The sequence below is a fragment of the Mobula birostris genome, chromosome 9 (assembly GCF_030028105.1).
Source record: "Mobula birostris isolate sMobBir1 chromosome 9, sMobBir1.hap1, whole genome shotgun sequence".
In the NCBI taxonomy this organism is placed as follows: domain Eukaryota; kingdom Metazoa; phylum Chordata; class Chondrichthyes; order Myliobatiformes; family Myliobatidae; genus Mobula; species Mobula birostris.
The window spans coordinates 93,697,581-93,722,934 of NC_092378.1; the positions used below are offsets into that span (position 1 = coordinate 93,697,581).

Here is a 25,354-nt window from a genome sequence, read left to right on the forward strand (position 1 = left end):
GTAGCCCCCAACATATCCTCGGACTGATGGTTGTTGATACAAATGACGCATTTCACTGTATAATTCAATATGCATGACAAAGAAAGCTAATATTTATGCTTATCTTTAATACCATCCACCTCTATCATATCTTTCCACTTGCTCAGGGAAATCAAGACCCAGTCTATCCACTCTCTCCTGATAACTCAAGGCTTCAAATTCAGGCAATGTTGTGTGAAATTTTTCTATGCAGTCTCTGGTTTAAACATGTGCTTCCTCAAGTTAAGGGTAGCTTTGGGATTAGCATTAGTCTTTCTGCCCAGCAGTCTCCTCCCAGGATGAAGGTCCAGACTTTTGAAGCAGGAGGCAGATTATTCGGTGAGCTACTGTGTCCTTCAGAGCAGAATGTCCCAAGTCCAGTTTATCTCTTGGTGTTCTGGATGCTATCTTTCCCTCATCATCTTGGGCAAGCGAGCTGTAGATCAATCAGCATTTCAAGCCCTTGATGCTGCTCATTGTCTACTAGTGAGTTGTTGTTAACAGTGGCTCAGTGGGTGTCAAGTCTTCCTCAGAGACTTGAATGCAGTCTTTTACATTTGGGCTAGTGCATAGTTTCATTTCCTGTTTTTCAGTTGTCCTGTCCTTCTGTTCAGAAGTCTATAAAAACTCTATGGCTTTATGCAAAATACCATAGGAATTTTCTGTGTGCCTTGGTGCCTGGATCATCATCTCAAACATGTTGCCTGCTTGTTATTTAAATACAGCTTTTAGATTCTTGCTATGCCGCTCTGTTTTCCACATCACTGCAGGGACCACATCTCAGAAGTATTGTACATTAACTATAGTACATTTCATCCAAAGTTCTATCTTCTGTACATACATCAAGTAGTTTGTGCATTGGAAGGAAATTGTCTGCAAAGGGGTAAATATAAGCTGAGTGGGTAGCACAGTAACGTAGGGGTTAGCATAACACGAATACAGTACCAGTGACCTGGGTTCAACTCTAGCACTGTCTGTAAGGAGTTCGTATGTTCTCCCCGTGACTCAGTGGCTTTCCCCCCGATGCTCCAGTTTCCTTCCACATGAGCGTAATTGGATGACATGAATTTATTGCTCCGGGAGTGCCTTTTACCAAGCTGTAGCTCTAAATAGATAAACATCAAGTGCCGAACTATTTTATACTCGTAGCCTAGAGCCATGTCCAGGGCAAACTGGCTGCAGAGGATAATAAAGGAGAATTTTGTGATTGGAAACCTGTGAGCAATGGCGTACCGTAGGAATTAAAGTGGGGTCTGTAAGGAGTCTGTACAAGTGGGGTTGTTGTAAATGTTGTATACTGGACTATATTGTAAATGTCAGAAGTATAAATAGTAAGTTCAATGACAGCTCGAAGATTAGTGTTGTTGTTGATCATAGGCTTCCAGTGATAAGACGGTTGGATTATTCCACGACAGGATTCAATCCTGATAAGGGTGAAGTGATGCATGTTGAGAGAAATAGGAGAGTAGGACAGATACAATAAATGGTAGTCTTACAGAATACTAAGGGAAAGAGTTGAAGGGTCACAGAAAGATCCCAGAATGAGGTGGTTAAGAAAGCATAGAGATTAGCTATATTTGCCACAAGTACTATACATGGAAACACACAGTGAAATGCGTCATCTGTGTCAGTGACTAACGCAGTCTGAGGATTGTGCTGGGGGCACATCGCAAGTGTCACCAAGTTTCCAGCACCAGCGTAGCATGCCCACAACTCACTAAACCCTAATCCGAACCACATATCTTTGGAATACGGGAGGGAACCACATCACCCAGCAGTCATAGGAAGAATGTACAGACTCCTTACAGACAGTGGTAAGAACTGAGCCCTATCTATGATCACTGACGTTGTAAAGCATTGCACTAATGGCTACTCTATCGTGCCATCCTAATATGAAATATGAGATATTTGTCTTCAGTAACCAGTGGTAACATGGTTGTTAGCACAATGCTTTACAGTACCAGCGACCCAGGCTCAATTCCTGCCGCTGCCTTAAAGGAGTTTGTACGTTCTCCCTGTGACTGCGTGCATTTCCTCCAGGTGCTCTGGTTTACTCCCACAGTCCAAAGATATACTGGTTGGTAGGTTAATTGGTCATAGTGAATTGTCCCTTGATTAGACTAGGGTTAAATTGGGGGTTACTAGGTGGTGCAACTTGAAGGGCTGGAATGGCCTTTTCCGTCTTAAAAATATATTAACAGCAGAGAAGTCACGTTATAAATATATAAAATAAAGCTGGAATATTTTTTTTCAGTTCTGGTCACCACACTAGAGGAAGGATATGATTACACTTGAGTGTGTAGAGAAGATTACTGGGACTGGATTATTCTATGTCACAGGGTTGGAAGTGCAGTGTAAAGCTTGCATGCTCTTTATCAGTTCATTACACAATGTATTGACGTAGTACAAGGTAAAACAATATCAGAATAAAGTGTAACAGCTGCAAAGAAAGTGCAATCAATATGGCCAATAAAGTGCAAGATCATAACAAGGTAGATAGTGAAGTCAGGAAGTCATGTGAATGTACTCGGGAACTTTCAATAGCCATATAACAGTGGGCTAGTAGCTGTTCTTGAGCCTGGTGGTTTGTGCTTTCAGGCTTTTGTATATTTTGCCCAATGAAAGAAGGAGAAGAGAGGATGTCTGGGCTGTGTGAGGTCTTTGTCTGAGTTTCTAACTGCCTCTGTAAAGCAACCAACATAATCCGAGCCCAAGTAGGGGAGGCTAGTTTTCATGATGTGCTCAACTCTCTGCAGTTTTTTGCAGTCGCAAGCCATTGCCATACTAAGCTATGATGCTTTCCTTGATGCATTGATAAAAATTGATAAGGTTTGACAGGGACATAACAAATTTCTTTAGCCTCCTGAGGAAGTAGAGGTGTTGGTGAGCATTCTTGTGTAAGGGGGTTTCGATTTTTATGTTACTGCGGAGGCTAATTAAAATGGCGTCTTTGTTATGTTAATCTGGGGAATGCGGCTTTGTTGTGTTAGACACTGAGAAAGTTTGCGCTAGCAGCTTGTTTTTGCTTTAGAGTCTGATAAGAGAGTGCTATTAACCAATTAGGATAGTTGTTATGGTTTTGGTTTATTTGAAGATACTGTATGCGCGGGGTTTTGGGGCAGAAGGCGGGAAAGCGAGACAGAAGATGGACCAGGTGCTGTGAGTCCGCTAATGGGGGTCGGACCCCGAGCGGGACGTTCGGCGAGGAGACGGAGACGGACTCGTGTGGAGCGTCTGGTCAATCACTGTTGTTGGTCCCAGGCGGCCGGTCGAGGTGGTCCGAGGGGGTCGCAGGGTGAAGAAGAAGGTCCTTGAGCTCCAACGGTTTTTGTGCGCGAAGAGACTGAACTTTGATAAGTGTGGCGCCTTTTATTTTCCTTTTATATTTTATTCTCTTTTAATTATATAGTTCCAGTAATATCTATAAACTGTAAATCATTTAATTGCATCTGGTGTATTGTCTGTTATTTGGGCGGGGTGGAGTACCTCACACAGCATCCACACAAACGAATTATCCAGTTTGCCGGGGCCGAGGCTGTTTCCCTAGACGACAGCGAGCCGAGCGACCCTGAGTGTGGCCAGAGGGGGCTACACTTGTTTGTGATGTCTGCATGGCTGGACCAGGACAGGTGATGTTCACTCCTTGGGAGCGTAAGTTCTCAACCCTCTTGACCACAGTACCACACACAGATTAGGCCCTTCTGCCCCTTCAAGCTGCACCACCCAGCAACCCCCAGTGTAAGCCTAGCCTTGTCACAGGACAATTTACTATGACCAATTAACCTCCCAAAAGGTATGTCTTGGGATGATGGGAGGAAACCGGAGCAGCCAGAGAAAACCTACACGGCCACAGAAAGAACGTACAGATTCCGTACAGGCAGTGGTGGGAATTGAATGAGGGTTGTCTGTACTGTAAAGTGTTGTGCTACCCTGACGTACTTTTATAATAAATTTACTTCGAAGTACACAAAAAGTTGGAGGAACTCAGTTGATTAGGCTAATCTATGGAAGGAAATGGACAGTGGACATTTTGGTCCAGTTCAGATGAAGGGTCTTGACCCGAAACAATGACTGGCCATTTCCCTCCGCAGATCCTGCCTAACCTGCAAAATTCCTCCGGTGTTTTTTGCATTGCTCAGTATGGATGGACAGTAGTTGACATGGACATTGTGGGCTGAAGTAACTACTTAAAGTGGATTTGAATGGATTTTGCAAGGCTGTTCTAACTCTTGCTGCCTCTCTGCAGACTACATGGCCCACCTGGTGGAAGTGCAACATGAGAGGGGAGCAACTGGTGGCCACACTTTCCACACTCTGCTTACCACCTCAGTGCCTCCAAGCAGAGGTACCGCCAGCAGTTTGAGTTCTTCTGTTTTACTCACCATAAAAAGTATTGTTAGCAATTTCAATTAGAGGATTCCCTTTGTATAATGCATCATGCTGTACTTTCTGGTGTTGCATTAGTCCCAGCCTTGGTTAGGTTAGATATTGAGGGAAGAGTAATCAAGTGGAGCTGTTATGGCACAGTCACTAGGGATGAGGGTGGAAGAAAGTGGGGTGTAGCCAGATGTGGAGAAGTGCGGGGTAATATTGGGGAGCTACACAGGGGACAGAAAAGTTTCTTAATGAGTTATGATTCTGGAAAAATCATAAGTGAGTGACCAGTGGAACGTAGGTTGGAGTTGGGGAACGTGTCTCACTGGAGGACTAGTTGGTGTGGGTTTGGCGCTCACTACACAGTGACTGAAGGGAAGTAGTGAGAGCTTGGTGTGTAGGGTTGGATATTGGGGCTGAGCAGACTATGACAGGGTGCACCCTATGGTAGTAGCTAGAGTCTTAATGAACAGGATCATGAGTCCATTATTCTGCCTTTTGGAAACTCCAGTTATGTTCAGTGAACTCCACCTAGAAAGAGGATTACACCTGTGTATTTATCAGGCTATGCACTTACTAATCCATTTAGTGAAAATCTCTCTGCTTGTTTTGGCATTAAACAGCTGTTTTGTTGTGAGTAATATGAAATGGCAGGATTTTTATAGCTGATGAAACATGAATTTCTGTAATCCTAGAAAATGAAGACCACAACAGACAGAACTCAAACAATACAGCACCACAGTGTCCCATCCGAATCAGGGGGCCAACGCAGATTCCTGTAATTGGGCCAGATGAAGATTTAGCTGGGCTCTTTCTTCAGGTACAAAGGTGTTTGCCTTTCACATACAGTGCAACAGTAATGTCAAACCTGATGTACTTCTAATGACTATGTGATCTAATGTACTGCTTTGAATTGTCTGAGGAGATCAGTGAGACCTGAGCCTTTTTCTCCCTTATTGCCCCTGGCTGTCCTGTCGTCTTCTTGCCTCTTGGGAATGTTTTATGTTGGTGGGGGTTTGGGTGCAATTTAATATTGTTGTTCCCACTGTCACACAACATACTTACTGCACAAGCTGGCTTTCGCTGCTAATCTCAACAGCAAGATGCATTGAAATAGATCCTATAGCATATTCATGCTTTAGGATGCTTTAGAAGAGGTATGGAAGGTGATGTACCGATGAAATTTGTTTAAGGGGCTCATGCAAGAATATTAACTTTTTTATATTACAAAAATAAATGTTATTCATTATAAAAAAATGTATGTAAAGGAAAAAACAATGCAAAGCTCTTTTTGTTCTTCGTGTTGTTTGGTCGAAGTATTCAGTGTTGCTGGTTCTATACTTGTTGTTATTAGCACACCTTTTTTTGTACATAGCACCAATGCTGCCCATCTAATTCCCTGGGGCAATACACCTTTCTCCTGCTTGAGCAGCTTTTCTGCTGGACTCAGTCCAATAGTGGAGGGCCCTAGATTATGGCTTAGTATTAAATATACATGTACAATTTGCCAGCTCAGTCTTATAGCAACTTCAGGAGAGGCAAGGTCTTGTTGCAGTACTCTGTCGTGTTGAGTTGATTGCTGGCTATTTTCCTGCGTGTTAAGTTTCATATAATCACGAACTTTTCCCTTGCAGCTTTTCCCCATGAATCCTGACCCAAGATGGAAGAACACAAGCAGTCGCTCAATCTCGCTGATGTTACAGCACACACTGGCTCAGGAGTTGAGTCGTGCCCACCAGGGGAAGGCCGAGGAGACTGGAATTGCTATTCGTCTGCTCCAAGCTGTCTCTGCACTGCTGAACTCCCCACATGGCAGGGCCTTTGTCTTATCCATGCAGAGGAATTATGTCATCTCCTGTCCTTTAATGAGACAACTTTACCAGTATCAGGTATGGTTGTGATTTTGCTGGTGACTGATTGTAATAGTGTGTTTGTGAAAATGTGAATGTGCATGCTGTTAGCATGTTTCCGCATTAGCATTTATGCCAGTATACGAGAGGGATACTGGGACATAACTCGCTCAGCCATTTAAACCTTAGTTTCAAAATTCCTTTCGTTTATTATCAGTGTGGAAGTCTGAGACATCCTGACTGATATCAGAAGTTGCATCTGTCAGTCTTGGTCACTGGACTCTGAGACTGAACTTAGTCTTGCTGATGTTTCCCAGCATTTTCTTGGGAAATCACTGATTACTTTATGTGCAAATCAAACCTGGCATGGAATTTCTGATGCCAATGGAATTTGGGAGGCAATAGGAAAAATAATAAAAGCCAAAAATACTGGAAGCTCCACAGTTCAGGCAGCTTCTGTGGAGAAACACAGCTAATGTTTCAGTTTGAAACTGCTTTGGAAGAGAAAAGGGAAGGCAAGTCATTTTTGATCTATAATCTGCTGGAAAAACTCAGTGGGTTTCGACCTGAAATGTTGATAATTCCTTTTTTCCACAGATACTGCTCGGCCTGCTGACTTCCTCCAGCATTTGTTTGTTACTTCAGATTTCAGCATCTGCAGACTCTTGTATCTCCAAGTTATTTTTGAATTGTGTACTTTTATTATACTAGTCTGAACACCACCCTGACCCTCTACACTTCGTATGCCTTCAGTTTATCCTGGGACTCAGTACTGTGAATGCCATTGTCCTCCTATGTCTGCCTGTGCAGCTTCACTCTGGCCATCAAGTGTGAACTGTCTTTTGAGATCTGGAGCTTCCTGAATGAGCACAATGCTGCATTATTGGGATTTTACCTGTGAATGCTTTCTGACCATTGCATGGGCAGTCTCATTGCTTGGCCTCCTTTTACTACCAAGCATGGAGGTCATTGTACAAATGCAAAGGTTGACTGTTTATATTGTGTTGCATCTACAGAAAATCAAGCCCCAGGACTCTGTTGCTGTGTCCCTGTTCTACAACGTGGTGATGCAGCTCCGGACATGGCTAGAGAATTCAGCGACAGAAGACAGTCCTCTTCGAGCACTACTGAAATCACTGGCTGCTCAATGCTCGCTGAAGCACAGAACGGGCGATGGTACTGTATCAGTTATGTGTGATGGGCCAATAATGCTTTTTAAACCTCAAGCTGATCCGAAGTTCTATACTGTCTTTCCAGCTGACACAAAGATTCATATGCATGTCCTTCAACCTTGCCTGTTGCATTCTGTGCTCCCAATGTGGTCTCTGCATTGGTGAGATCAAGTACAGACTAGGCGACCGATTTGCCCAGCACCTACGCTCCATCTGGAGATCCCAGTTGTTAGCCGTTTTAATTCCCACACTGATCTGTTTGTCTTTGGCCTCTTCTGCTGCCAGAGTGAGGTTAAATGCAAACTAGAGGAACATCACTTCATATTCTGTCTGGGTAGTATATAACCCAACAGCATGAATTCTTTAATTTCAGGTAACCTGTTCCCCGCTTGTCCCTTTCTCTGTCATCCTGACCTCTGCAGTTCTTCCTCCATGCACCTGCCCTCCTTCTAGCCTCTATTTTTCCTTCCCCTCCTCCACACATTCCAACTGCCCATCACTCACTCACTCCTCCCATTGGGACCTCTTCCACCACTATTCCCTCTGTCCAACCCATCTCTGTTATATGGCTCCATGCTGCACCTTCCTTTCCTTTCAGATTCCACAGACCACAGCTATCACCTCCCAGCCTCTGTAGCTTTCTCTACTCTTCCCTCTTCCATCTTCCTATCATCCTTCTTCATCTGGATCCACTATTGGTTTCCTTCTCCATCCCCTCCCCTCACCTCTATATTGACCATCCCTCCTGTATCCTTGAGCCACAATCGGGGTCTTGGCTGGAAGCGGCGACTGTTCAATCCACTCCACAGATGCTTCCTGACCCACTGAGTTCTTCTATTAATTTGTATTTTGGTCAAAGAACACTAAACCTGCCTTGAGTCAGCTTTCACCCTTGTCCACAGTACATTCCAAAGGTCTTATAGAAAAAGTACTATTGATGTACAGTCTCTATTATAAAGTAGAATACAATTGCCAATTTATACACAAATAACCAAAGGCAAATCTGGAAGAAGGACAGAAATTTTTGGAAAAGACCTCGCAGGTCAGGCAGCATTTGTGAAGAATAATCAGATTTTAATGTTTTGAGTTGATAGACTTTCATCAAATCTAAAAAGGGGAAGGAAAGGAGGACTTGCAGGACTGTGATAGGGTGGTGGGCAGGGGAGACTAAATCACAGAAGGCATGATGTAGTATGGGGTATAGGTGAAAGACCGAAAGTGGGTATAATAGCACTATAAATAAAAAGTGAATAAATATTAGAAATTACAAGGCTACAATAGGTCTTGGAAATTAGAGGTATAGAGACTTTTAAAAATCATTATACTCTGCATCCAGAAGACAGTAATGTACCTAGCTAGAAGGCAAGATGTTTTTTGAACTTATGTTGTAGTTTGTGAGAACAGTGTAGGTCAGATGACAAATGTCATAAATAGGTTGGGGAATTAGTGACAGGCAACTGAATGCTCTGGGTCGTACTTGTGGATTAAATGGAAGTATTCTGCAAAGCCATATTGGAATTGGTTTATTATTGACATTACTGAGATACTGTACAGTGAAAACCTTGTTTTGCATACTGTTCATAGAGATCAAATCACTGCACAGTGCCCTGAGATAGTACAATGGAATAACAGTAACAGAATGCAGAATAAAGTGCAAGAGTGGAAGATCACTAGATATGTAAGGAGATTTAAAAGAACACACCACAATTAGTCATTCTTAGAGACGTAAAACTTCTTTATCTCAAATATAAACCAGATGCAGTACTTTGGGATTAATGTGGAAGGCTACCCCCTGATTGGTAGAGATGGGTTATGCTGAATATACTGTGATTTAATGTAGTATAGTTCTATGAAATATATTGTATCTCTAAGTAATGTTGGTTGGCTAATGAATACTAGTCAAGATGCTGCAAACAGTTTTCTTCCATTTCTGCAAAATAGTGACCACTTTTTTTTATATATCCATCTGAGGGATGAGAAGTAGGTGCTATCTTCTGTGCTGTCAAGTGCCTTGTGCTGTCTGGAAAGAAAGATCAGGAGATCCTTTTCTGTGTAGTGGGATCATTAAAAAAACAGAATTCTTCACTTATGTCCTGGTAAACCTAAAAGAAAACTGCTGTTCCTGCTGCCCTTGAAGTACAAAAACCCAGATTATTGAAGGAGATAAGTATAATTTAATAAGAGAGGTTTCCATTATTCTTCCTTCCCTTCCCCTCCCCCCAACACCACTAACAAATCCCTGGAGAATTAATATGAAATAAGCTTACTGTTCAATATCTCCTTAAGCAGTCTGTTGGAGTCTGCTTGCTTACTCTTGGTTTTCTATCAGCTTCATATGCAAAATGATTCAGCTTTAGTATAACAGACTGAAAAGGAAATTTGAAGTTGGAGTCGCTGATCGTGGTGAGTCAGGTGTTGCATTTTTATCAAACTGCTGTTGCAAGTACATGGACCCCTCTTTTACATTTTGTTTACTATCTGCCAAAATGTTTCCGTTCCTCATCACAGTGAATCTGTGCTAACAGCCTGGTCTGCTCATTCACTCTTCCAGACGCAAGGCTCTTTTATACAAGTATTTCTTTAAATATTGTTCAAGTTACCCTGATCTTTCCTCTCAAAGACTTGATTCATGTTTGTGTGACATTGAATGACTAGCACTCTTACAGGGCTGTTTATCACTCCAGGTTGACCCAAAGCACTCCATAGCCAATGATGGACTGATGAAGTGTAGTCAGTACTGTAATTAGGAAATATAACACTAATTCACACATACTAAACTCCCACAAACACAGGGAAAAATATTGCTCAGAACTCTGTGAAAAGATTCCCACTCTTCTTTGAGATAGCACCATGGGATCCTGCCAGTCCTGCCAAAGGGTTTTGCTCTGAAACGCCCAAATGTGCTCTTTCTTTTCTTAGATGCCACCTGGTCTGTTGAGTTCCTCCAGCATTTTTGAGTGTGTTGCTTGGATCTCCAACATCTGCAGATTTTCTGTTGTTTGTCATGGGATCTTTTAAATTTGTTTTAAAAATATTGACAAAGCTTGGTTTAAATTCTTATCTCCAGTTGTGTGACACTCCAGTACTGAACTGGGAGTCTCAACCTAGATTTTGTGCTCAAATTAAATCTCACTCAGGTAAAAATGCAGATTAACAGCATTGAAGGTTCTGAACTCAAAAGGTAAAACAGTTCTTTCTTGTGCATTAAGTAAACAATCTAGGAGAAAATCAACCATGATCATATTGAATGGCTGGGCAGACATGAGGGCTGAGTATCCTACACCTGCTCCTATTATGTTCACATGCATGCTCACCCCCTCCATCATTTACACATACTTTCCTCACCTGCATGCTTACCCACCCAAACACCTCTTTTCCCTCTGTATTTAACCTGAGAGCTTTACTCATTGAAACATCCTATTACTGTCCCAGTTGGAATTGATTAATTCAAAACAGCTTGGGCAGTGTATCTGAAAATATCTAGGCACTCGTGGTGGGAACTCTATCAGGTGGCTTCTTAAACCCAATTAACCAATTGGATTTCATTAGCAGTTATTTTAAATGTTAAAGTAATGGATTCTAGAGCTGTTCTGCAAAATTCAGATAATACCTTGCTAGAGGAGCCAAGTTAGACTGGTTTGAAAGAACAAGTGATCCTTCAGGTCATTATTTCAAAATGAATATCTGGGATGTTTGTATTCTGAAGGTTTATTGGATTTTGCTTGTGTCTTTTTGAGTCCCTCAGAACAGCTGGAGGGTCACTGATCTAAGGTGACATACATATTGAATAATTCTAAATGACAGCACCATCATATCAAGTCTGTAAAGATTTATTTCCAACCAATAATTGGGGTCACATATAAAGTCTCAGATTCTCAATTCATTCTAACTGGTGGTTATACAAGCATCTTTCTAAATTACTTTATTTTGCCCTTTCTGGGGTAATGGCTAGGTTATATCTGTTTAAAGCCCAGCCTAAGTGAGGGTATTAGCTCATTGGATTAACAAGTGTGTAGCATCCTCTGCTACATACTGTAGGTTAGACTTCAACCTGTAACTTATGGTGTTAACTTGCCAGGCTTTTTGCACAGCTTGCGATACATTGTGGGATTGTGTTTCGACAGTACGAGCCAACTTCAGGCACCTGGCTGAGCAGCTGAGCTATCGGCAAGACCAGGAGCTGATCGATTCAGCAGTACAAGCAATAATGTCGGCTCTGAAAACCGGGGAGGCATGCAACGTGGAGCCAGAGTTGATGGGAAGAGGTATGAATCTACTGCAGTGTATGGCAAAGAAACTAGTTTTGTCTGACAGAAAAAAAATTACTTAGAAAAAGCTGGTGGAAACATACTTCTCACTGTTGAACTCTTAATGGTACTGTGTTTGCTGAGTTCACTTGTCTTGAGAAATGTCATATATTTGAGGCTGTGATTTTGTGACTTTAGTGGCCTCATGTTGTCCTAAAGTGCTGTGAAACCTGTGTAGTGCTTTTCCCCTGTACTCAGCATTGCATCACTGGACATGTGGCAACCAGGTTCTGTACCATTTGTACAATGGACAATAGCATAGAGAGATTGGAGAGGAGATTTATATGGATGTTGCCAGTGTTGGGGAATTATTGTCATGGAGAGAGTGTTAGGCAGGGGCTGTTGTCAAGATCAAAAGAAGGTTAATCAATGTGTATAATCTTGTTCAGCCTTATCATGGTGAGCAGGGAGTAGTTATTTTGCTTAGGGTAATTAGAAAGTCAAATTGAGATAGAAAGAATAATGGGGAGAAGTAGCTGAAGATTTTATTTTCACCCATAGAATGGTAAAGCATGGTTTGTCTTGAATTCATTGCTTGAGGAAGAAACCCTCAGTATATCTGATAATCTTATGGATGACCACCTAATCTGCTGTGATTTATGGAATGCAGTTAAGAGCTGCCAACATACACAAAATGTGAAAGAACTCAGCAGACCAGGCAGCATCTATGGAAGAAAATCACAGTCAATATTTCGGGACAAAACCCTTCGGCAGGACTGGAGAAAGAAAGCTGAGGAGTAGATTTGAAAGGAGGGGGAGGGTGGGGGAGAGAGAAATACCAGGCAATAGGAGCAATGTGGAAGGGGAGGGAGCTGGCAACTGGGATTAGACAAGGTGGCTTTTTTTTGCTTGGTATGGGCATATGGCCTTAGTACAATATATTTTTATGGTTATCTAAGTTCCAAACAAACAGCAATGACTAGATAATGTAGCTATGTTGATTGAGAGTTGAGTATTAGAAGCTGCTTTGTAACCGATCATAGTTTTGCAGGAAAGATCCAGATGAAGACAGCAAGGTATGCTCCCCTAAGGGACATTATTCAACCAGTTAGATCTCATGAGCTGCAGTGTAGAGATGTGAACTTACATTGTCTGCATTATTTGTCCTGTCTCAGTGCTACCAGTCCAGAAACAATCCTAAATTGAATAATTTTTCTGATCATTAATTCCTAAAGGTGTTATGACTGTCTGTACACTAGCATAAGGTTAATTTGAGATGTTTCCATTCAAACCAGACCATTTAAATCTAAACACATAACATTTAAGAACATTAAAAAATGAAAAAGAGTAGACTACTTGGCCTCTCATGCCTGCTCTGTCATTCATTTAAAGCAATGCTTATCTGCATTTTGCCTACAGTTCCACTTTACTGCTTGATCACCATGTCTTTTGAATGCCTTGTAGTCCAGAAATACATCACAGCCCTTTGAATACGTTTAATAACCCAGTATCTACAACTTTTGGGGGGGGAGGGGCAGAGAATTCCAATGGTCCTCAACCACAAGAGAGTAGTTTTTCCTTGTGCCAGTCTTGGTGATCAAAGCCTTTTCTTGAGATTGTCCTGTCTAGTTTTATATACTCTCCCATTGGCAGAAACATTCTCTCAGCATCCACTGTATCAATCCTCCTCAGCATCTTTTATTCTCTCTTGTAAACTCCAGAGGGTAGACAGCACTGAATTTAGCCAATGGACCACTTTGTCAATGCTGCTGTTTAAACCCATCAGAAGTGTTCCTTTTACCCAAGATTAACTCTGTCTTTCAGCAAATATTTTTATTCTCTTTTTCTCCCATGTGCGCCTTTGGTTTGAAATCCCGAGTTTGGTTTGAAATGGAGTTTCATGCTCTGATCACTCTCTCAATAAGGAAATTTATACTTATTTCCCTGTTGAGTTTATTAGTAACTAATGGAATACACAATAATTCTCTGCAGTTTACATGTGCCTCTGAGCCTAATTAACACAGGGACGTAGAAGAGTGCATTTTACATTGTCTTTGTCTCAGCAATAATGAAATGCAACAACTGAAGCTAGCAAAAGATTTGAGAATTGTGTTTAAAAGCAGAAAGCAAGTTTTCTGAAGTTGTGGTGAATTGCTCAGATGATCTGTTCAGTGATGAGCATGCTGTTTAAAGAGAATGCAGTGAAGAGTATTATGTGTGCAAGTGAATAAAAAGATAAAATGTCCAATACTTAACAGTGTAGGGAGGCTGGTTTGCACATGTCTAAAATATGTGCCAAAACTGTAAAGGCCAAGATGAAGAAATGTAAAATTTCTAAATAATGTCAGAAGTATTTTGCAATGAATGTTAAGTGTCTGGAGTAATTATGCCTCATCCTATTGGGCATTTTCTTTGTAATTTTTTAGATGTCTGTTCTGTTAGAGATTATCATCATTAAAATTCTGCCACTCCCACAGTATTAAAGGGTTTAATTGAGATGCGGTCTCCCTACCTGGAAGAACTATTGACATTAGTCCTCACCACCAGCCCAGAAGTGGCCACACAGCACACAGCCATGGATCCAGTGGCTCTGATAACCACACTTCTTCATCAAGAAGGAGAAGAGTCAGTGGTAAAGATGGAGGTCGATGGCAACAGGTATCTCTCCATTGAGGCATTTTTGGTGGGGAAAGTGGCAGTGACTAAATAAACTGTGCAACAAGTTAATCCAACGGTGTACAATGAGCAATGTTTTGGGACTGAGTGTTTCTAGCAGGCTTTGAGAGGAATAGAAAGATGAAGCTTATTATGATGTGTTGCAGTCAAAAATGTTAAGCAGCCTGGCAATAAGCTGATGACTATCCAGGGTCCCAGTAGGATAGTGATTTGCATTTCTGGTTCTGATGTCCCAACTCAAGTTTAATTACTCCAGTAAGTGTTTCATAAGCTGATGATAGTATATGCTCTTTAAGTTAGCAAGACCGCTCCTTGGGCTTTAGCACTATGATTTAAAAAATTTGAGGTCTCTTCAAATGAAGGTGCTCTTCTGCTGTCTTTTCCAACTTCAGGGACCCCTTTAATCTGAGGGAGATCAGGTGAGAAGCTTATTGGATATCTAGCTTTCAGCACAAGGCCCATGATCTCCACGTTGAGGAACGGAAGTATTTAATGCTGGAAGTGCTTTGGCGCACATTAGTGGTGAAAAGAGATGGGCACAGACAACTTTTGATAGAACTAATGAGATCACATTGCCAATTATTAACCTCCCCTTGTTTTCTATACTTGGATTTTGTTTTTATTTTGGATGTCCAGCATTCAAATCACAAGTTCAGGTTTAGTGTGCACACAATAAGATAATTCTCCATCTGAAAAATGGATAATGTGAGTTAAAGGGGAAAGTGTTAGTCATTACTGCTGAGTTTTGCAATCCTTCTGAGCTTAGCTGCTCACAATTTCATCCACTTGTTTTAAAATCCTTTACCGAGATTGTATGTTGCCATCGTGGTAACGTCAGATTCGTAACTGACCAGCTGTAGGAAATTTAAAGTGACACTAAACAACCAAAAATTTGTTTCATGTTGATATGATTGACTCCAGTAGAAAGATGAATTAGGTTTGAGAGGCAGAATTTAAGGAGCTAAGAAAGAGATCAATATCAAAGTTTATTCAATACCTGGATTATTTACATTGGCACTGATAGTATAGGAATACAGGTATTCCTTGATTTACAAAGCCGTTCAAGAGAATAATACATTGCGTAAAATTTGTAAATCAATAAGGTATTTCTCATTAGTTCCAATGTAGAGATTATGCTTGTATTCTAAGGCTCAAGAATCTTGGTGGAAAAAGACCTAAGCACTTTAACCATAGCAATGTAGTTATTTAAATTCATTGTAATTTTATTAATAATTAAATCTCAAATTAAGATAATAAAAGCATACACAATGTACTCTGTCAGAATTCAAACCAAGTGAAACATTCAAGATCCAGAAAGATCTTGACAGGTGCACATATCCTCTTGTAGGGGAACGTAGAACTTGGGGTCACTATCAAGAACTCATCTATTTAAGACAGACGTGAGCTGAAATTATTTGCTCATAGAGCTGTGAATTGTTGAATTCTCTTCCTCAACAGCTGATGACACTAGGATCATCTTTGAGACAGATTCATGATAAGCCAGAGGGTGAAAGGTTACTATGGATAGGCGTGGAGTTGAGGGAGCATTCAGAACAGTAACACACAATCTACTGAAAATTTCTTCCATACATGTGACACCTCCTTGGTTTCCTTGGCAGCATAAGTGTCGGGAATACACTCCAGTCCTGCCAAACTCATGAAATTGAGACGGCTCTCCCACCCTAGACCGCAGTTTGTGTGGGTGCTGTGTAATTTGTTACCCTGTTACAAATCAGTGCCAAGAAATAACAGACAGCACACTGCATACAATTAAAGGAATTATATTTATGAATCTTAACTTAACTAAAGGGTAAGTGAAGAAAAGTCAAGTCAAATTTATTTATAAAGCACATTTAAAAACAACCCAAGCAACACACACAAAATTTGTTGGTGAACGCAGCAGGCCAAGCAACATCTCTAGGAAGAGGTACAGTCGATGTTTCGGGCCGAGACCCTTCGTCAGGACTAACTGAAAGAAGAACTAGTAAGAGATTTGAAAATGGGAGGGAGAGGGGGAGATTCGAAATGATAGGAAAAGGCAGGAGGGGGAGGAGTGGAGCTAAGAGCTGGACAGTTGATTGGCAAAGGGGATATGAGAGGATCATGGGACAGGAGGCCCAGAGAGAAAGAAAAGGGGGAGGGGGAAAACCAGAGGATGGGCAAGGGGTATAGTGAGGGGGACAGAGGGAAAAAAGGAGAGAGAGAAAAAGAATGTGTGTATATAAATAAATAATGGATGGGGTACGAGGGGAAGGTGGGGCATTAGCAGAAGTTTGAGAAGTCAATGTTTCATGCATCTGCAAATTTCCTTATGTTTGCGTTAAAAACAACCCATGTTGACCAAAGTGCTGTACAATCCATAACAGGTAGCGAAAGTCACAAATAGAAGAAACACAGATATAAACAATAATGCACACAGCTTATAGGCACAAAGTTAACAACACATGAGCCTAAGCACAAGCCAAAAATCAGCCACATCAGGAAGATTCAAATGCTAGTGAATAAAGGTAAATTTTGAGCCTGGATGTAAAAGAGTCAATGGAGGGGGCAGCTCTGATAGGGAGGGGAATGCTGTTCCACTTTCTAGGGGCTACAACAGCAAAGGCGCGGTCAACCCTGAACTTAAATTTAGATCGTGGGACAGCCAGGAGCCCCAAGTCAGCCAACCTGAGGGATCTGGAAGTAGAATGAATGAAAAAATGAAAAAAATAAAAAGGACCCATTATAATTGAATAGTCACATGTGCACAAGTTGGAGCTCAACTCTTCCTAAAATTCATATTCACCAGTCTTGGCTCCATCAAATCATGATTCCCCCACCGAGACAAATCCTATGACCGGTTCTCTTCAGTGTCTTCTCTCTTCATCTCCCCTGAACAAAGGACCCAGCTCAAATTCCCAAGCATCCATTATCTCTAACTGTAACTCAAACACTGCTTCTACAGAAAGACCATTATTTTCACAGTGAAACCTTTCCCAGGGTGTTACACGTGGTTGCATGAGTTACATTATCCTATGCTTTCTGTTGGTTACTAATGTGAGAGAAGGATATATGAATGATGGTCTAGGCTGGAGGGGCTGAATGGTCCACTGTTAATTCATGGTAGACCTGCATCTTGAGGCAGAGTTATCATTGCTGTTTGAACAATAGGTGCTGGTAATGTGATTTCAGTAACTATTCCATGACATCCTGGTCTAGTCCGTCAAACCTAGCCCTGTTTGTAAATTTGACAATGCTTTCTCAGGCTTATAAACCTTTGAGTCAAGCACGCAATCAACTGATAATTTCCTCCATATACCATCCGTTACTGCTTGAGTTATGCCTTTTTTCCTGGCTACCATTTAGAGTGAAGACTTGTAGGGTAACAAATCTGCAAGGAGTGCAAGAAATTGAAGAAATGTAAGAATGGGGTACTTTGGATTTGCTGACAGATTGAACATAAAGGATAGAGGGAAAGAATTTCTGAAATGTGTTCAGGAGTGTTTTATAAGAATGTTTCTAAACCAACACAAAATACTTAATTTAAATGTGAAATAAAATTAAAATTAATTTAATCAGAGTTCTAAAATGTCATTGAATCTGGTGATGGTGAATCAAATGAAGTAAGTATCAAGGGGTAACTGAGGTTATAATACTGTAAGGTTTAGAACAGCACTATAAAAAGCTAAGAAACAATGTAAAGTAAAAATGCTTAAGAGAATGATATACTTATTTGAAAATGCTAAAGGCTGCAGAAAATTGAAATCAAAAATTGGCAGATGTTGATGAGTCATTAAGGACAAGATAATTAGGATACGATCCAGATGCATTCCCACTTGGACGGTCAAAGCCAGGGACTGGTGATGTGATGTCAAAAGAGTTGGAGGAAACAGTAAAAACAGTGATGTGTGAAAGAAATCAAATATAAAAAGATCAAAATAGAAGCGAAAAAGGAAATTGGGAAGCAAAGAAAAAGTGAAAATTGGATGTTTCTCTGGTTGGCTGACTGTGGATACCATGAGGGTCACTTCACCTTGGACTAGAAAGAAGTGAAATTTCTTCACTTAGGGTGATGAACTTTGAATTTTGTACTTCAGAGAACCATGGAGTGACAGTTATTGAGATCATTCTAAACACAGGTCAACAGAGCTTCCATTCCATCTGATAATTAAGGGAATTACCCCTTATTCTGAGACTAGTGTCTGCTTCTTGACATCTCAGCCAATGGAAATGTCTACTTAGTTGAGTTCTGTAAGAATGAGATCACCTCTCATTCTTCAAACTGCAGAGGATAGAAGCCTAATCTACCAATATAAAATATACATTTCTAAAAGTGAGTGACCAGAGAGATCTGGATGTTTTTGTACACAAACTTCAGAAAATAATTGGAGGGATTAAAGTATATTGGTTACTGAACTTTTAAATGGATGCATATATTATAAAAGTGAGGAGGTGTTGTTGAATCTTTATGAAACTCAAATTTGGTGTAATTAGGTTATTCCATACATTTCTAGTAACTATTATAAAAAGAATTGATAGCAAAGAGAAAGTACAGAAAAAATTTTGTAGTGTGCTGCCATGTAAGAAAAATTTAAGCTATGTGGGTAGATTGGAGAAGTTGAGGTTATTCTCCTTGGAGCAGAGAATAATAGCGAGATGTGTTCAAATTTAACAAAGTGAATAAGGAGTCTTTCTTTTGCTGGAAGGATTGGGAAGAAGAAGAGAATCTGAATTGAAGGTGATGAATAAAGGAGCTAGGGTGACAGAGGGGTAAACATTTTCATGCATTCAGTTATGATTTAGAATTCACTGCCTGAAGAGTGATGAAAGCAGATTTTGTTTCTCTCAAAAGAAAAATACATTGGTATTTGAGAGGGGTAAAAATTGCATTGACAGAAGGCTGGGGAATGGGAATGGGACTGACTAGATTGCTTTTGTCTTTCTTTGTTATCTAGACTTTTTCCATGCTGCAATAATTCTATGCTCATCATTCTTAGTTCTTCTGCATATTATCACCGTCTTTGCTTTTCTCTTGGTCTCTGCAGTGTGGAGCAGACGAAGCCCGTTTCAGCATCTGGGTTACTGATTGACTGGTTTGAGTTGCTGGACCCTGAAGTCATATCCTGTTGTCCTGAACAACAGCAGAAGCTCCTGTTTGCTGACCATAAGGTAAAGATTAGTGAGGTATCATGAGAGTTGAGGTGAATATTGCATGTACCTGAACCCTGGAATGGACAAGCAGCTTTTATCTTTCTTAGCTACTGATGGACTGAGTGTGAGCTCCGTTTTCTGCATCTTGCTGGCAAGTTAAGAGCATGTGCTCCAAACTCCTGAGTATGTCAAATAGTAAAATTGAGTCAGATTACACAACAAAATTATATAGATAGGAGTAACACAAACAAAATGCTGTAGGAACACTCAGCATGTCAGGCAACATCTATGGAAAGTAATAAACAGTTGATGTTTGGGGCCGAGACCCTTCATCAGGACTGGAAATGATAGGGAAGAAGCCAGAATAAGAAGGTGGGAGGAGGGGAAGGAGTACAAGATAGATGGTGATAGGTGAAGCCAGGTGATTGGTTGGGGGGGGGGAGAAGAAATGAGAAGCTGGGAGGTGATAGGTGGAAAAGATAAAGGACTGGTGAGGAAAGAATCTGACAGGAGAGGAGAATGGGCCATGTGAGGAAGGGAGAGAGCAGGGGCACCATGGGGAGGTGATAGACAGGTAAGGACAAGAGAGGAGTTAAGAGGGGAGCCAAAGTCAGAGTGAAAGAAGGGGGAGGGGGTACAATCTATCAGAAATTAGAGAAATTGCTGTCATGCCATCAGGTTGGAGGCCATCTAGATAGAATATGAGGTGTTGCTCCTCCAACCTCAGAGTGGCCTCATTGTGACAGTAGAGGAGGTCATAGACCGACATGTCAGAATGGGAATAGGGATTGGAATTAAAATGGTTGCCACTGGAAAATCCTGTTTGTTGTGGATGGAGTGAAGATTCTCAATTAAGCAGTCCTCCAATCCATGTTGGGTCTCACCAATGTAGAGGAGGCCGCATTAGGAGCATCAGATACAGTAGACGACCCGAACAGATTTGCAGGTGAAGTGTTACCTCACTTGAAAAGATTATTTGGGGTCCTGAATGGAGGTGAGGGAGAAGGTGAATGATCAGGTGTAGCACTTCTTTCACTTGCAGGAAAAGGTGCCAGGAGGAAGATTAGTAGGGAGGGATGAATGGACAAGGGAATCACAGAGGGAGCCATCCCTGCAACAAGTGGAGAGTGGCGTGAAGGTAAAGATGTATTGGTGGTAGGATTCCTCTGAAGATGGCTGAAGTTTCAAAGAGTGATATGCTGGATGCGGAGGCTCATAGTTTAGAAAAAACACAGCTATATCCTTATTAAGGCAGCGAGAAGATGGAGTGAGGGCAGATGTCTGGGAAATGGAGGTGATGCGGGTAAGGGCAACATCAGTGGTGGAGGAAGGGAAACCCCGTTATTTGAAGTAGGAGGACATCTCTGATGTTCTACAAATGAAAGCCTCATTCTGGGAACAGGTGTAGCAGAGGCAAAGGAACTGAAAAAAAGAATAGCATTTATTTCAGAAGACAATGGGAAGGGTATAATCAAGATGGCCTTGGGAATCAATAGGTTTATAAAAGATGTTGGTAAACAATTTGCCCCCTGATATGGAGACAGATTGAGAAAGGGGAGAGAGGTGTCAGAAATGGAACAAGTGAATTTAAGGGCAGGGTGGAAGTTGAAGACAAAGTTGATGAAATTGACAAGCTCAGCATGGATGTATGAAGCAGCACCAATTCAGTCATCAATGTAGCACAGAAAGAGTTGGGCAGCATTACCAGTGAAGACTTAGAAGATGGATTGTTCCACATGGCCAACGAAAAGGCTGGCGTAGCTGTGGCCCTTACAGATGCCCATGGCTACTCATTGGAGCCAAAAGAGAAATTGTGGAGTGCAAGGATCATTTCCACCGGATGGGAGAAGGTGGTGGTGGAGAGGAACTGGTTGGATCTGCTGTTGATAATGAAGTGGAGAGCTTTAAGTCGTCTTGACTGAGGATAGAAGTACATAGGGTCTGGACATCCGTGGAGAAAATGAGACAATCAGGGCAAGGGATTTCAAAATTGTTGAAGAAATTGAGCATGTGAAGTGTCATGCGTATACACGGGAAGGGACTGAACCAAGTAGAATAAAATGGAGCCGAGGTGCGCAAACACAAGTTCCGTTGGGCAGGAGCAGGCAGAACCAGTAGGACTACCCAAACAGTCTAGTTTGTGGATCTTGGGTATGAGGTAGAAATGAGCAGTGTGGGATAAGGAACCATGAGGTTTGTGGCAGTGGATGGGAGATCTCCGTGGTTGATGAGGTGGTGATGGTGCGGAGACAATGCCTTGTTGGGCCTGAGTAGGGTATTTCTCTTTCTTCTTCAGCCCTTACCTTTTCCACCTATCACCTCCTAGCTTCTCACTTCATCCCCCTTCTCCCACCAACCTGGCTTCACCCAAAACTTCTAGCTTGTACTCCTTCTCCTCCCCTCACCACAATATTCTGGTTTCTTCGCCCTTCCTCTCCAGACCTGATGAAGTGTCTTGGCCCGAGACGTCGACTGTTTATTCCTTTCCATAGATGCTGCTTGACCTGCTGAGTTTCTCCATCAATTTGAATGTGTTTCTCAGGATTTCCAGCATGTGCAGAATCTCGTGTTTATTATATAGGTATCATCTGCTTTGAAAAACCAGCAATTTAATAACTGCTGCGTGTTGATTTCTTAAGCTAGAGGGATGTGGGCCGCATTTATTTTCCTTGAGAAGGCTTTGATGGCCTGTGCCATGTTGCTCCCCAATGCACAACATTCATTGATACAACTAATTGGGATACCAGGTTCTCTGATAGTGCACTTAAGAGTCAATAGCCTTGCTGCATCTTTGGGAGTCACTTAGGCCAATCTGGATAAGGACTGCATCTTTCCCTATCTGAAGACCTAGCTAAACCAGATAACTCTTCACAACACTGCTAGTTTTATACCCACTTTACTAATTCATTCCAAATTACTTTATAAATTTAAGTTTCCTACGTGCCGTAGTAGGATTTGAATGTCTCTATGGATCCTTATCCCAATTTCTAAATTGCTGGTTCAGGAGAGTGATCTTAGTGTTACCAAACCCTTGATTTGGTTCTGTAAGAGCAGAGAGACAGAGTGTGACATGAGCAGTTTATTTCTGAAGTAAGTGTGGTTTTCTTTATATAGAAACTGCTTTCTTTGATGAGGAAAAAATAGGGGGAAAAGCTTAAAATAAGTACATGGCCATTTAATAAGGTAATCAAAAATACTTGTTCACAGTTGGGGAGTAGTAATGTATTATCCTCCCTCCTTAGATCCTGTGAATGGTGGTGACAACTGAAATGTTCAGGACCAAACCATTTAAAAGATAAGAGTACGAAGAGATACCTGTCAGTGAGTGGGGTTGAGATACACAGTTGTCAAGATGCAATTAAATGTGAAGCAAGTGTGAGAGGTTAAATAGTCTTTTCTGTTCATTGTTTGTATTTCAAAAAAGTGATTGTAGTTTGTGTACACTTAGCTAATCAGAAATAAATGTGGGTGATGGAATAAAGATCATTGTTTAAATCAATACCACTTTAAAATTCTGATCTTGCTCAGTCTTGATTCGGTGTAGAGGATGGAGATGATTTCTTTTTTTTGTGTTAATTAGAATGAGTTCTTGTGTCCAGACCACAGGTCAGCAAGGATCGCAACTGCTTTCATTCCGACCCTATCTTCTAGCTGTTCTCATTCACCAGTCAAACTGGACAACAGTACATCGGTGCATCAGCACTCTACTGAGTAACCAAGAGGGACTCAGGTGAGTTGCAAACCAACAGCAAATGCACGCAACACTCAGCAATAAGGCAGAAGGCAGTTTGACTCCCTAACATTTCAAGCAGTTAAAAGTGGGAATGAATTTGTAAAATTCTAACCTGTGAACCTGCTCACCAGTAGCCAGTTTGCATTACAGCATAACTACTCAGCTCCACACCTCCTTACACCCTTAGTCCAAACACTGGTGTGGAGGTGAATTGCAGAGGTGAGATCAGATTGACTGTTTTCGACTTTAAGGTGGCATTTGTCTATGTTAAACATCAAGGAGCCCTGGTAAAACTGGGTAATGAACATCAAGAAAAAAGCATACCTGTAGAGTAAATAATGTATTGCAAAACGTTTGCTGTTATTAGAAGTTTGTTATCCCAATGCCAGGACATCACTGCAGGACTTTCTCAGGACAGTGTCCAAGGCCCAATTATATTCATATGCTTCATTTGTGACCCATCTTTCACTATAAGATTAGGAGTGTAGAAGAGGTTGTCAACTGATTACACAATTGAACAACAGTATCAAATGTTTGTAATTATTAATTAATTAAAATTATTATAGTTGGCCAAATCTAGATGCAACTAGACCAAGAGAATATCTGTTAAATGGCAAGCAACATTTATGACTCAAAAGTGTTTGTCATCGACAAGGGTGTGACCTTATGTCTTTCAAACACACATTTATCTATCTCTCCCGTGCCCCTTCCACCCTCCCCTCCCTCCCCCTCTTCCTTTCTTTCTCCCTCCCTTTCTTTCTCTTTCCCTCCCCCTCCCCCTCCCCCTCCCCCTCCCCCTCCCCCTCCCCCTCCCCCTCCCCCTCCCCCTCCCCCTCCCCCTCCCCCTCCCCCTCCCCCTCCCCCTCCCCCTCCCCCTCCCCCCCTTCCCCCATCACCACCCTCACCCCTCAGTCCCTTTCCCTTTCTCTTTTTCCCTCCCTTTCTTTCTCTTTCTCTTTCTCTCTTTACCTCCACCTCCATCATCTGGTAATCACTGTCTAATCTCCTTATTTTAATTGCAGGCTTGACCCTACAGCAACCCTAGATTTTCTCTGGGCCTGTGTGCACATTCCAAGGATCTGGCAAGGACGTGACCAAAGAACCCCACAGGTAGCATTGCAAATCAAATGGAGCAGTTGAACTACCAATTGCTCAGTTATTGAGATAATTCAATTTGTAAGGGGCATTGGATTTCTGTAGCAAAAATTTCCTTGAGTATCTCGATAACTGGACCCATTATCTGAAGGAAGTGCTTGTATTTTGAGTTAATTAAGTAGGCAATGCTGATATGTAACAAAATTAACAATATCCGATGAGTGGAAAGCAACATTATGGACACAAAAGTGCTACGCAGTGACCTTTCCCCAACATGGGTGTAACTTCTCACCAATTTGTGGCATAATTTACTTGGCACTTTGTGCCTGCTCCACCATTTACCAGCTTCATGGCTGATCTACCTTAGTGTCCTTTTCCTAAACAATATTGCCTGTTGATGTCTATTGAATGAGTTCAGCGACTGAACCTCCATCCACTGGGGTAGAGAATTTCAAAAATACACCACTTTCACCTATAAAGAACTTTCACCTCATCTTGGTCGTCAGTGGCCCTGATTCCAGATTCCTCAACCAGAGGAAGCATTCTCCTTGCATCTACTTTGTTGAATGATTTTAGGACTTTAAAGATTCAATGTTATTTTCTCTCATTCTTCAAATTCAAGATAATATAGACCTAGTTTACTGAATCATTCCTCATCAAACTTGCCTGCTGAAATTTAGTTGAAACAGTCTCAATAGGCAGAATATCATTTTTCGGATAAGGAGGCGAAAGCCATGCTCCAGGTGTAAGTTCAAGGCCCTATATTATTAGACACCTTTTGTGGGAGAAGTAGTGGGGATAAGTTCTCACTACCTATTAAATGCTCCCATTGGTGTGCATCTCAAATAGTCTTTGACAACCAAGCTCTTGGCCTTTCTGTGTGGCTTAGCGCCTAAGCCTGGTAGTACTGTTTCTACGGACCAGAAAAGGAGCAAAAGCAGGTTGCTGGTGTCTTTAAACCAGTTGCTTCAGGCAGATGGGGCTCGTCAGCTGTGGTTGGCAGCTCATCTGAGAGAAGGAAAACTGTTATCTCATGGGGAGAGCTTCCAGAGTAAACCA

At 41.6% G+C, this 25,354-nt stretch overlaps 1 protein-coding gene across 5 annotated transcripts in view; it reads left to right on the top strand.

The window, feature by feature from the left end:
• The window catches only part of ints1 (integrator complex subunit 1), a 143,003-nt gene that overhangs the window by 78,554 nt on the left and 39,095 nt on the right, over positions 1 to 25,354 (top strand). For 4 of the 5 annotated variants that reach the window (XR_011887223.1, XR_011887222.1, XM_072268403.1 and 1 more), the window contains exons 29-37: positions 4,265 to 4,363; positions 5,088 to 5,212; positions 6,027 to 6,281; positions 7,259 to 7,418; positions 11,539 to 11,679; positions 14,139 to 14,319; positions 19,362 to 19,485; positions 23,067 to 23,197; positions 24,223 to 24,310. Coding sequence is in view for 3 of the 5 variants with exons in the window: in XM_072268403.1 (XP_072124504.1) it covers positions 4,265 to 4,363; positions 5,088 to 5,212; positions 6,027 to 6,281; positions 7,259 to 7,418; positions 11,539 to 11,679; positions 14,139 to 14,319; positions 19,362 to 19,485; positions 23,067 to 23,197; positions 24,223 to 24,310 (1,304 nt within the window). In the remaining 2 variants the exon portion in view is untranslated. The remainder of the gene's footprint in view (positions 1 to 4,264; positions 4,364 to 5,087; positions 5,213 to 6,026; positions 6,282 to 7,258; positions 7,419 to 11,538; positions 11,680 to 14,138; positions 14,320 to 19,361; positions 19,486 to 23,066; positions 23,198 to 24,222; positions 24,311 to 25,354) is intronic. The other variant, XM_072268406.1, reaches the window with a different exon arrangement.